General features: G+C 47.6%; 1 protein-coding gene across 1 annotated transcript; it reads right to left on the bottom strand.

The window, feature by feature from the left end:
- Positions 1–84: 84 nt before the first annotated feature.
- On the bottom strand, positions 85–9254 carry gtf3c5 (general transcription factor IIIC, polypeptide 5). The gene is made up of 11 exons (XM_015367216.2): positions 8850–9254; positions 8051–8273; positions 6705–6903; positions 6429–6624; positions 5630–5734; positions 5210–5324; positions 4116–4196; positions 3460–3545; positions 1991–2073; positions 1294–1436; positions 85–876 (listed from the first exon to the last, which is right to left on the bottom strand). Exons 1-11 carry the CDS (start codon positions 9072–9074, stop codon positions 716–718), a joined length of 1617 nt encoding a protein of 538 aa, XP_015222702.2. The 5' UTR covers positions 9075–9254; the 3' UTR covers positions 85–715.
- Between the last annotated feature and the right edge of the window lie 4146 nt (positions 9255–13400).

Below are 13400 nucleotides of genomic sequence, written 5' to 3'. Positions count from 1 at the left end.
GCTCCAATCAAGCAGCAGTGAATCTCACAGGGGGGTGCAACACAGTGGCTTTTAAAGCTTTATAGAAAAAATAATACTTGTGGCTGGTCTTCTCAAAGAGTTTATATGCAGAAACCCAAAGAAAAACATTTACAGTACTTTTCTGCCTGTCAAGGAATTGAAATGCAATTGTACACTGCTTGTATAGTGGAATGTTACATGATTTTTCAATTGTAGACAAAAAAAATGTTTTTTTTTTTACAGAAGAGTTCTGCGGCAGAGACAGTATGAGACAACGTGCAGATGGCGTGAACGTACCAAGACACTCGCCTGAAACAACGGGCCCTCCTGATCGTTACACAACCAACACACATGGGACCCGACTCCCTGCAGTTTGAAAAAGAGCCACACACTAAAACGCATCCAGCAGCTGCCTTCTTCAGGCAGCTAAACTACACAGAAGAAAAAGGAAAACGCACATTTTTAAATTCATTACATCAAGCCCAATCACTCATTGTCCTTATTTTTCAGAATCAGAGCAGGCTTCGGGTCTTGCTGTACATGAGGAGTGGTAAGACTGCCCTCACTTTGCCCCAGGAAGCATTCAGCCTGGCTGTGTGTGACTGTGTGGCTCTGCAGGCCAGGTGTCCGTGTCCCAGTGCATGTCCCCGCAGGTGTCGCGTTTCCCAGTGCGGCAGGAAGGAGGACCGGCTCCTCACAGGGGCTGGAGGGGGGTTCACACGTAGCTGAGCATCTCCGTTTCCATTTCGTTGTCGCTCCCCTCCGAGGGCTGGAACTCTTCCTCCTCGTCTTCCTCGTCCTCCTCGCCGCTGTCCATGTCCAGCGCCCCGCGTGGACCCCCAGACGAGGGGCGCTGGGCCTTGGGGGGGAAGAGAGCTGCCGCACGCGGACGAGACAGGAAGAGGATTAGGATCTCTCCCACGCCTGCTCAGCCCCTTTCTGGGAGAGCTCGTTAAGAACAACACCCTTCATCATTTACTCAGGAAATGCTGCCGAATTCTGCAACAAAACAACACAGGTGCTGCTGCCCTTTCCACTCGAACTTTGCACTTTTTTTATGGGGCAAGGCTGAAAGCAGAGGATGCGTGCGACTAGAATAACAAACCGCACTTTCTCTAGGGAAAACCTCGCTGACAATTCAATTAAAGACCCCGGCCAACCAATCCAGCTTCCTTCACCACATCTTTCACCTGGAGACCTCTGCACCTGCCGGAGTACTGGCACGCCCTCCTCAAGGAAGCAGGTGCCCTGACAGGCCCTGGGATTCCGGCACTGGGGGGGGTGTGGAGTTACCTGGCCTCTTGGAGCGGATGATCTGCTTGATCATGTTGGACATGATGTCCCGCAGCTCGTCGCTGGTCTTGGGCAGACACCAGCCGTCGCGTTCCGTGCACTCTGTCTCCTTGCCATCGTTGCGATGAATGATCCTTTTCAAGCTGCCAAGGCGCGGGAGAGATAACATCACTTGGCTCTGGCCACAGGAGGTGTGAGAGAGACTGCCGTCAACACCTGGCCTGCACGTTCAGGACAGGACCCCTAGCACCGCGAAGAACGTCCACAATCACCCACCTGTTCTGTCCTGGAGGTTTCTAACTGCTTCAAGCAATGCAGGGTCGCCAGATCCCTCCAGGCCAGCAGGGGGCGCCCGTTGGGGTACACCCTGGATAGGACCCCCAGGCCATTGCAGGACAGACACACACTCTCACAAAGCCAGCTTTCCAACTACCCCACTATTAACCAATCAGGACTGTGGGAGGAAACTGCAGCACCCAAAGGAATCCATGTGAACCCAGGGAGAACATGCAAACTCCACACAGACAGCACCCCCAGATTGGAAATGGAACCCAGGGGCGCAGCAATGCTGACCCCTGTGCCACCCCATACTTACAACCAAACGGTTAAAACACAGACGATCCCTAGAGCCCGAGTGAAAGATAAAGGTGCCCAGACCGCGAGCTTGAAGAAAAGGAAACGCCCGGTGTTTCTTTACCTTTCCACCTCCAGGTCACACAGCTGGTAAAACATCTGTCTGTAGGGCGGCAGGGTGCCTTCACGGAAGATGTAGGCAGATTCCTGAGAAAAGACAACACCAGCCCCTCATTGCAAAACTGTCCTATTGAATTACAGGCCTTCTAGTGTTTTAGCTTGAGTTTTGGTTCTGTTCTGGAGTTGTTGAAAACTAAAATGATTAAAAATGATTTTTTTATAAAGACAGGACATGAATCTCAGCCTTCCAAAAAAAAAATCATAAAAATAATGAGGACATTTTTACTGTAGTATTTCAATACCGCCAGTCCTAGAGAGGCTTCTTATAAAACTTTACAGTTAAAAAAAAGTGCTTTTACACTGGTTTAACTTTTTTTTGTTCTTTTCTGGTATTTATGGCCTCATACAGCACTCATAATAAACAGGTTTAATAAAATTAAAAAAAAAACTACGCCCGCATGCTGTAGAGAGGAGGGTTTTAGAACGGTCAAAGATCTTTGAATGACAGCTGTTTGAACCAATCAGATGAGCTCTTTCTAGAGCCGGTTGATTTGAATGCATTGGGCTTCTTTACAGCCATCTTTGTTGCAGAATGGTTTGTTATTTTTACAAAACTCGTGAATTTTAATAGTAAAATAGTCAAATGAATGCACTCTCTCAAGGTAAGGCAAAATGTTCTTTATATCTATTTTAGCGAATTTTTGCTTTTGCGCTTGTATTTTGCTGGAGATGATTTTTCTCCAAACAGAAACGCGAGACGAACGTAACTGAAAGGTTTGTTTGCTTTCTGCTGATGTATCTGTTTACAAAACATAGTTCTGAAAAGCTCAGGTGGTCTTGCGTTTTGTGATGTAGTGTTTTGATTTTGCCGGTAAATATATATATATTATTCAACCATTGTGTTGTTTCTGTCTAAATTGCGATTGTCAGCATCACAATATTATTGAGTTTGTTTATTACAAACTAGTTTCACTGCAGTGAAAACAAACTTAATGGTCGTGCAGATCAGTTGGATTTGCAGTAGTCTGAGAAACGATAAAAAAAATGTTTTTGGTAATGAAAAGTGTAGCGTTGAACGCAAATACACACGCTTAGGCGGATATGGCTAGGGGGACAAGTTAATGATAACTGAAAGGATGAAGGAAATTAATTCCAGCCTGTACATAAATCTGCAAGGATAATATCCGGAAGCAATAAAATAGCAAACATAATGAACAAACACACAACAAAAAGCATGACGTGTAAGTCTAGAAAAGTTCATGTTGAGGCTTTAGATTGCAAACAGTGTTCAGTATTGGCCACACTACTGTGAACAGTAAAGGGTAAATGGTTATTGCAGTCCTAGAAACAATCATTCCCACTCTGGGGATTGTCATATAGTTTGAGGTTTAGTTTTTTTTTTACCCATGTTCCAATTTTAAATCCTTCATTTGAAACACCGCGTTTGGAAAGATCCTTGTGCGTCGTACGTACTTTCAGTTTGTACCTGCAGGGGGCGGGCCTGGGCAGGGTGCTGGGTCCTCCCTCTGTGATGTCCTGCAGCCGGGCAGGTGGTGGCACTGGCACACGGAGGGCAGGGTCAGTGACACAAGGAAACTGCAACATGCTCAAGCACCTACTGCGCACAACAGGTCCGTGAAAGAGATACGGACCTGCGCTGGACGCCACTGCTGAGCGTCAACCTTTTTAGTTTTCTGATCCATTGTAAAGATATAACAGATGGTTTATTTTTGGTTAAAATTAGGAAGTACCCATTAATCATCTTTCTATACCCCTCCAATCTGGAATCGCCATCAGTTACTCGACCCGATTCAGACCTCAGATCCTTATTCTAACACAGGAGGCGGGAGACGTACGGTCTACAGCTCCTGATTCACACTGTGCTCCCAGCAGCACCCACAGCAGAGTGCAGCGCTGGGATGAGCGATGGCGCTCTTGGTTATAGGTGTTCATGTGGGTCAGCCTGCAGTCTGAATCAACACCTTCACTGCTCGAGGATGTACGTCTCGAGAGCCCGCAGATTACAGACGTCTCGACTGAGAGGCAGCGCCTTGCAGACTGTCCACACGACGGGCCACAGATACAAGGTGAACAGTTCTGCGCCTCTCGGGTGCCCCCCTTGTGCCTACCCGTCTTGTTGATAGTGATGGGTAAGCTGTAGTTGTACGTGCTCCTCTTCGCTTTCACTGGCATGTCATTCGGGGTGTAACCTAAAAGACGAGAGCAGACATCAGAAAGCGTGAAGTCAAACGCAACGTTTTGAGATGAACTGACAACACGGGAAATTCAAAACCTCACAGGGGAGCTTCTGAGGCCAAGAGCGTAATGGCTGTCGAAAGCCCATTTCTCAGCCCCGGTACTGAAGTACTTTCAGTGTTACAAGGGTGGCTTAGGAGCTGCTGCCTGACGGCTCTTGGTTCCAGCCTGGGGCACAGTCTGTGTGGAGCTTGCATGTTTGCCTCACGTTGGCATGGGTTTGTCCTGAATCCACTGGTTTCCTGCTGCCTCGGACTGACGGGCCTGCCATCTGAGGAGAGGCCAGGCGTGTGCTGTTGACCCCACTCCACCCCACCTGATCTGTGAGATCAGGGCTGCCGTGACCCCAGCTCGACGTTCTGAGGGAGCACGAATGGTACGAAGATGACCTGCCCTCTTCTTCTCAAACTTTCGGGGTGTAAAATAAGAATGGCAGCGCCATCTAGTGTTCGCAACGGATCTGCAGCACTCCGACATAACTTGTGGTGTGCAAGTGTGCTGGGATCACGGGGCCCGGTTCACTGGGCTCTTGACGAGGTGACGAAGCCTGCAGGTGGAAGGAGGTGTCCTGCACCTCCGGCTGTTTTGCAGCAGAACAGTCCAAGAACAAGCACCGTGCCCGAGAGGCTCGAACCCCGAACTCGCAGCAGCTCGGTGCGCTAACGAGCTCGGGAAAGACGCCCTGCCAGCTGTGAGCGGTAACTGGGGAGGTAGGGGACAGAATGAGCTTGACTGGGATCCCGCGATATGACAACGACTTGTAAAAACCTGCTAGAATGAACAGCCTTTGTGAAATGAACAGCTTGAGGCGCAAACGAGGGGTTCGTAGGCAGCTGGGCCTGCTCGTGTGAGGGCGGACTCTCTCACTGTACGGTGTCCTTCTCTGCAGATCGAATGAAGCCGGCTCTGCCGAACGCCCTCTATCAGGTCTGGGCTCGAACGAGGACACTCTGTGCGGGTTCAGTACCATGCTTCATTCCACAGCGGATCCGGAAGTCCAGCACCTGGTAGACCTTGGCCTTGGGGTCAGTCCTGGGGTCGTAGCCAAACTGCACCCACAGGCTCCTCCAGGGACCGGTCAGCTGGAAAACAGTTAGTGCACCTTATCTTCCCATCGAAACGGGCTGCTCGGCTCGGACCCTTCCCATCTGAAAGGATCATTGATCTCTGGTCCTAATACAGCCGTTCATTTTTCTACGGCGATTAATGTCGCATGCAATTAAAACCAGCGCTTTTCTTTTTTACATTTTTCCGCCGGCCCAAAGTAAAGAGCGCGTGGAAATGCATGCCAGGGGCTGGGATAATATGAGATCTGTGGTTAAACTGGGCATGGTCATATCAAAATGGAGCTGCACTTTGCCAAGAACCTCTAAATCTTCCTTCTCACCATGTAATAAGCCACGAAGGGGAGCAACAGTTTCAGTTTCTCTGGGTGAATCTCCATGTTGCACTTCACCGCGTTTTTGGACCAGACAGGGCGCTTCTCAAACAGCTGTTTGGGGGGACAAGGGGAATAAAGTGAATCCAGAACCTGAATAAACGTGCTGCTCTTTACCTGGAAGAGCCACATGCTGTGGATGTGTGCCGATTCACTCGCTTGCTTGGCCGGTATGTTCAAGGATTAGATAAGGGGGGGTACTTTTACACACATGTGGTCCTGTCTCAGGTGGGAAAGCCAAGAACCTTGAACAGGACTGATTCAGCAAACACTGCCGTTGATAAAAACGGACTCGGCCGTACCTGAGGGTATGGAAAGAACACACTGGGACCTGGTATATTTCAAAATCTTACGACGTCCCCTTTTATGGTTCTGTTTCCTTATTATTTTTATACAGCCATCGTAGTATTATTCTTTACACACTTACAAAGGGCTTATTCACAAAAAACAGCTTTAAATTGGCCATTGCCAGCACTTGTGCATGGATGGCCGTCACGGGCCCTGACTAGCTCTGCTGGTGGAGCGCGAGACTCATAATGTCAGGGGAGTGGGTTTGTGTCCCACGTTGGGCACAACTCTGTCCTGGTAAAAAAACTAATGTCATGGAAACAGCAACAGGATGTTCCTGCCCCAACGTGCCAGAAGGCATAACGGGCAAAAATCACCTCGAAGAGCTTTCTTTTAAGAGAGGACGTCGCATACGTAGGAAACAGAGAGGCTCCCACCCTTGGAATCGGACTGTTTCTACCTGTTTTATCTCCTCCTCTGCCCTGTGCTTGTCTGGATGGGCGCAAAACCTCTGCCAGTTCTGCACAGCCGCCTCCAGAGGCTCCGTAGGCACATCCTTGTCCTCGAAGCTGACAAAGATGGCATTGTGGGGGCGCCGGGCGCGGCTCAGCCCGATCAGGTTTTCGCTTGAAAGCACGGGGTGCGTGTACCCTTCCCTGATTGGACGAGAGGAAAAGACAGGTGACGCACGAGCCAACCAGCAGGGCTCCCTCCCCAGTGTCCCTCCCGCACGCACCTGTGCTGGATTTCAGGGCGGTAGAAGTAGTCGACGGGGTTGTCCAGGCGCGAGAAGATGGGTGGCGGGATGAACAGGGGTACGTCTTGGTCGAAGAACTCCTTCTTTTCCGGACGCCGCAACAAGATCTTGTCGTACAGGGAGGTCTGCGTGCCGTCAGGCTGCGCGTGCACTGCCAGGTACTGAAAGTCTGCCATACCTGAGCGAAAATGCACATGAAGATGGAAAAATTATTATCGGTGTAACTGCATCAGCACTGCAGATGAGGACGGCACCGTAGTGTGACGAGTAGTGGTGCCTCATGCCATGGTCCTGGTTCGACTCTCGCTTTAGGGCACCTGTCTGTGTGGAGTTTGCATGTTCTCCACGGTATTTGCCAGGCAGTCTGACTGGCCATCTAAAAACAGCCCTCCTCTGGCGTGATCATTAGCTCTCATAATGACGACTACTGCTGACACGACTACAGAGCTAAAGAGAGCACAAGAGGCCCAGTGCTATACTTCTGTGCACAGTCATCCTGATAAGCGATTTTACTCCAGACTCCCCACCTTCAGTCTCGGTAGAGCAGTCGCAGCAGAGCAGTGGTTAGGCCCTGTAATCTAGCCAGCTTTGATTCTAGCCTGGTTTAGGTCACTTGCTGTCTGTAGCATAGATATTCTCCAGAAAGCACAAAAGGAGAAAGGAGCCGGACACTTGCATTGGAGAAACAGCAGCAACCTCTCTTTTACTGGCAGCCTCAGCTGTTCTTAACTATTATGAGTGGAACCTACCCAACTCTCCCAGCTTTCCCCTCTTGCTGGTGCTGTAGGATTCCTGTGTGGATAAAGGATGGGTGGCCGACAATGTGCTTCAAAAACAACGTGTATATTCTTCACTGCTCTAGTTAGCAGTGTTCAGTCTCATTGAGTGCTGCCGATGTAAAATGAAGGGGTGATGAGAGGAGTAGAATTCCAAATTAGACACAATCAGCACTGACGTGGTCCTTAAGGACGTGTTGAAACCCATGCTTTTTTAAATAACTCTTAAATCCAGATCCATAGGACGCTCCTTGGCCAACTTCAAACGGGGCATTCAGAAATGCAAATGTAAAATTCAAAGCAGGGGGCACAAAAAACCACACCAACTGTGCCGTTTTTATTTATGTTTATTTCAGCAATGCGTTATTTAATTCTCCTTTACATGCAGGCGTTCTAGAAATACCTTCAGATAGGAACACGGGGCTCATCGGACCACCTACCATGTGTCTGGCTGCTGTGTTTGTGTCAGGAAAAAAACCCAAAAGGTGACCAGCTGAGCAGTAATCGGGAGTAAAGTGGAGCGCCAAAAAATAATAAAAAAAAGCTTACCTTGAAACTTGTAGGTCGTGCCGATGATGCCCAGAATCTCCATGCTCATTTGTTCCTGCTCAGGGGAGTCTCCAGAGGCTTCATTCCCACAGCCCTTGGCCACTCTCCTGCGGACACGCAGCAGCAGGCTGGTGGAGGGGAACCTGTTACCGCACACCGGGTGGCAGTAGGGGTCCCTGGGGCGGAAATACAGCTCCAGGCGCCTGGAGGAATCGGCGTAGGTCTGAAACACAAGAGCAACGTGAGGTGAGGCACAGCGGTCTCGCAGGGGGGGCCTTGTAGCTGCAGGGCTCGTTCAAGCCCAGTCCGCAGTGGGAAGCAACTGCCAGCGCTGGCATCTGCTGGGCTGGAGTGGTGCAGAAGTTCTAGCTGGGAAGATTTCTGCGCAACTGCACAGACCTCTGAGACTCAGATAAGGGGCCGTGTGTACACACACAGTAGGCTCTAGTAGCTGCACAGACCCTGGCTATGCAGTAGCTATTACACTGGACTGTTAATGGTTTAGGAAAGGAAGTACAGAACGTCTGCTAAACGAAGTGTGTGAAATCAGTCCATAAACTGTCAGGGGGGGCTTTTCAGTAAAAATCTGACGCTTTCCCGTGAACCGGGTCATGCAGTCCACCGTGAGAAACCTCCCAACACAGAAAAGTAACGAGATTTACAATAATTACAAACTTCAAACTGAATTCCATGCTTCATCTGGGATCCTTATTATGGGGAGGGGTGGTTCCAGATTGGTGCGGTAACTAGGGGGGTCTTGAACATTCAGGGATCGGGACGTTGGACAGATTCTGCTCACCCGCGACATGCCCTCCTCGCCCCCGACTGTCTCCAGGATCTTGTCCACGCTGAGGACACGGCACGGGTGCTCCACGCAGACCAGCCGGCGGTCCTGCGGCAGAGACAGAACCGCCGTGGCGGCCGGACCCCAGGGACCGGCTGCTTCGGATGCCACAGTCAAGCCATCTGCACCTCCTGCAATTTCCGCAGTATCCTCCCCACCCATCTCTGCATTATCAGCCATGTCTCAGACAAAACAAAAATAGATCAGTATGAGCTGATCGTAAGTAGATCGGATCAATAAATCTATAGATCTACAGCTTATACACGTCTACAAACTTTTAACTCCATCCCAGTGCACCGCTCTTTTTATGGACGCGGCCATCTTTGTACCGTACACAAAACAATTCCGACTGGAGTGACCGGACCTGCTCAATGGTTCCAGCCTGTTAAAATCTGGATGGAAATATCTGTCCATCCTGTTTAGTTCATTTGAAATTGAGCGTGTCTTGGTCAAATTTAAGGTTAATTTATCTTAAATTTATTTTTTAAGTGTCGTTAGTAATTAAATGACAAATGCTTGTTTTTTTTCTCTTTTACACAAATCTGTATTTTATGTCGTATTTTGAATAATCGTCAGAGACGGATAATACCGTAACACCGCACAGAACAGGCGTTGAGTTTTTACAAGTAAAATATTTGTAACGAAGTGCTCTATGTAGATGTATACAACTTTTAAGATATATAAAGCCTAAAAGTTAAATTAAAATAAAAATCACTAACAACATATTTAGATGAATTTCTTAAAATGTCCACAAGGAGGAAGCAGACAACCAAGATTTCAAGGTAAGCGTTTTGTGTTTTAAATGTTAAACTACGGGATTTAAGCTGTATAATGAGAAACACAACCGAATTGATTTTAAATGGAGTTTTGCTTTAATATTATTTAGAACATATTTACAAAATGCAATCAAACCTAGAGCTGCGCGTTTTGCAGAAGCCTCAAAACATTTGTTTAATATTTGTTTTCCAATCTTCCGAAGGGAATACCCGCATTAAACAATTGTGATGTTGAACAGTATTGATTAGTAGACACAGCTCAATTTGGATGTCCTGATTTATAATATTTAAATTCAATCCATGCGTTTTCTAAGTGCTCTATCCAACACACGGTTGCAGAGGAGCTGGAGTTTATCCTGGCAAGTAATGTGCAAGGTGGGGTGCAGCCTGGGTGGGGTGCCAGTCACTCTCTAGGCACACACACACACATACCCCAGGGCCAGTGTTCCCAAAAGCCAATTAACCCACCAGCATGTCTTTGGGCTGTGGGAGGAAACCAGACACAGACATACAGACTCCACACAGACAGCACCCCAGCGCTGCGAGGCAGTAATGCTAACCACTGTCCCACTGTGCTGCCCTACAAAGAGGCAAGTAAGATTTATTCAGTTCCGTACAGATTGCCCAGAGCGTACTTCCTGTCCCCGATGTCATCATTGACAAGATGTCAATGTTCACTGGCAGCAGTATTCTTGTGTATATTTGTAAATGGGGACAGCTGAAGCCCAGTCTCTTAAATTGTCACCACAGGCAAAAGTGTGCGTTAACTGTGCCAGAACACGAAGCGTGCAGAGTCATGTTAAATGTGATCTATCCATACTGGCACGGTCCCTCTCGATGTGGAGGATCTGTGTGACACATCGCATGTGAGAGATGTCACATCATTTCCTGTGAACCTGTTCCGTCTAAATCCACAAGGGTGTCTGCCGGCGGCCTCAGTCAGGCATGTGGAGGCCGAGTCATGCGCTGGTCCCTCGGCCTGTGCCAGCTGCGGAGGCCTGATCCGAGCCCAGCAGGCTCCCCCGGGGGGGAGGGAGGGGTTTGGGCAGGGAAGACCGTGGTTCCACACGATAGGTCCGTCAACCTGGAGAGGCTGATAACCGTGGGTGTGGGTCTGGGTTTCGGGGAGCCCACAGTCCTGAAGCTTGCGTCAGAATAATCATCCTGGAAGTGAAATTGAGCTGTCATCTGTAGCTCCATGGAGATCAGCTGTCATGCCTGTGCCTGTGCCCCCCCCCAGTCAGCCAGTGACCCCTGGATGCTACCTCGTTTATATCCATACGTTTTCCTAACACCCGAGGAGGAGGCTCTTCACTGAAGGAGAGCTCCCAGCCGAGCTTGACTACTGACTACTGAGACTCGATAATTATTCATTGTCCGTCCCCGAACAGAAGATTAAACAGACATTAACTTGGAACAGAGTGTCTTTGTCAGGTTTAACTTTGTGCCCAATAAATGACTCTAGCCTTATCTTGAAACATAGGCAAAAACTCCGGTTCGCAAGGCATTCTCATGTTTCAAAGTCTCAGCAATTAAAAAACCTCTGATTGAAGATGTCATACAGATCTAGTTGTATTTCAATTGTGCTTCACACCTCATACGTACCTTTCAATCCATTTATTTACATCAATAACCTTTAACTTGCAAAAATGTTACATTACTATGGTACAGTTAAAACGTTTTCAAAACTGCTAAAATTTTACATTTTAGCATTATAATGACGTTTTTCAAAGGCAGACTCCATCCTTATTATATATTGTACAAGCACTGCATCGCCTCATTTTCGTCATTTAAAATTCAGCCAATTGATACTCAAATGCACTCCTTCATTATATAAACTATTTAAAAGTCAAAGAAATGATGAGACGCAGTTTCACATGCAGTGAGCTGCTGCCTTCTAGAAAGATGTTTGACCTACAATACGTTTCTAGAGCTCTTATGATAGAAAGAGAAAAGCCTTTCAGTTGTAGAGAACATATCTGGCACTGATTTCAAGCTTCTCTCATATAACGCTAATTAAAACAGCCCATTCAGAACTCCCATACTGAAACTGGAGATATAGTTGACTTGGGTAGTGTCAGAAGACTGGAGTATGCGTTGTCTCTTTAGTTAAACAGAAAGCTGGTATTTTTCAGCTTGACTTATTTTTGGTGTGTGACAATTTTTAAAATAGCACGCAGTGCAGTAAATTTAAAAACAGATAAGAGCCTGAAGGATTCCACTGCGTGTTCTCTTCCTGTGCCTCTTTAAGAGGTTCTGTGCTTTTTGGAGGATCGCTTACGAAGAGTGACAATCTGTCTTGTTATTTGCTCGCAGGCAGAAGGCCCGGTTTGTTCGTGTGGGGGCTGCGTTGCGTTGATTAGCGCGATTCAGGCTCTATCTGAGTCCGCAGGCCCGGCTCCGCCCCGCCACGCCGTTGGTGTGTGCTGGCCGTTGGAGCCAGGCGGGCCTTGATAAGGCTATCTCAGGTCTTGTGGCCACCAAGCCCTGCCTGCCCTGACGGCCTGCCTGCGCCTCAGATTTTACCACAGCTGCTCGGCGTGTTTTTTTCTCTCCCTTCTCAGCTCTTCCTTTCCTTCCTGTCTCCCTGTTTCTCCCTGTCTCCCGAGCCATCACTCCCTTCAATGTTCAGCTGTTCAGCTGATGGGGACGGCTTTTTTTATCGTGACAGTGCCATATTTAGACCATCAGGCAACAGATGCAAGATGGCCGCCGGTTGGCTCATTCAAACTCGAGAAGTTCATTCCTGCTGCTGAGCAACTGTTACTCTTTTAAAAAATCACCCGTTTCTTACCCCTTAAAACCTTACTTAACAGCTATAAACACCCACTCAAAACATTTTCAGTATTTAGGCCTAAAAGGGGTTTTAAAGCCAACTGCATTTTGTACTTATTTTAATTGAGCAAGTTGGTTAACGTAACACTAATGAAAAACCTCATGTTGCTTCTAAAACACTGATCAAATAAATTGTGTTTGTTGGCATGTAATGAGGTAGACTATGAGAGGTCAAGAGATACTGTTGGTTTTCAAAACATTTTGTCAATATTTAATAGAAGAATGTTTGGAATCCTTGAGTTGATTGAACTATTAAACTTCTCTGTAAATCTGTAATTTACTCTCATGTCATGCTGTGCCTTTTCTATTTTTTTTTAGAACACATTTTTATGCATTTGAATGTCTAAGAAAATTAATCCACCCATTCTCTAACTGTTTCGTCCGATGCAGGGTCAGGGGAGAGCAGGAACAGGTGGACATGAATAACAGAGCTTGTTCCTGCACCTGAAGACAAGAAAATGTCTAAACCGGTGGACTCAGTGGGTGGACTCTGGATCCAGAACACCTGGGCACCCCCAAAATGTGTAAGAAAGTGGACAGGGGACAGGGGGTGAGTTTTGTGATGGTTGATGATTGATGTCTAACAAATGTCTTCTTTTTAGTCTTTCTAGCAATGTCTATAAGCCCAGTGTACTGCCTTTACTTTATCACTTTGTCTGTATTCTATACTAAACTGTAAAAAGCATACTTCATGTAAAGAGCCCATTGACTCCAAAATCTTTCCAGCACGTTCCAATTCAGAGTGTTTTTTTTATTTCACTGGCAATACCTGGCATCCAGCTCAGGTTATCCTTTCCAGGAGAGCCAGGATGCCAGAAATTCCTGGTTGTGGTCAAACGTTGCAGGCTCGTTTCAGATTTTATGGAAAACATTTTTGGTACAGTAATAAGATAAT

This window comes from Lepisosteus oculatus, chromosome 24, assembly GCF_040954835.1.
Source record: "Lepisosteus oculatus isolate fLepOcu1 chromosome 24, fLepOcu1.hap2, whole genome shotgun sequence".
NCBI classification, from domain to species: domain Eukaryota; kingdom Metazoa; phylum Chordata; class Actinopteri; order Semionotiformes; family Lepisosteidae; genus Lepisosteus; species Lepisosteus oculatus.
Note: the sequence above shows the minus strand (reverse complement) of the source record. Positions and strands in the feature narration are given on the sequence as shown.

Coding starts and splice junctions, on each gene's coding strand:
- gtf3c5 (XM_015367216.2), bottom strand. CDS start 9,074: ATGGCTGATAATGCAGAGATGGGTGGGGAGGATACTGCGGAAATTGCA. Junction 4,197..5,209: donor CCGCTGTGGAATGAAGCATG/GTACTGAACCCG, acceptor CTCGTCTTTTAG/GTTACACCCCGAATGACATG. Junction 3,546..4,115: donor CATCACTATCAACAAGACGG/GTAGGCACAAGG, acceptor TCCGTGTGCCAG/TGCCACCACCTGCCCGGCTG.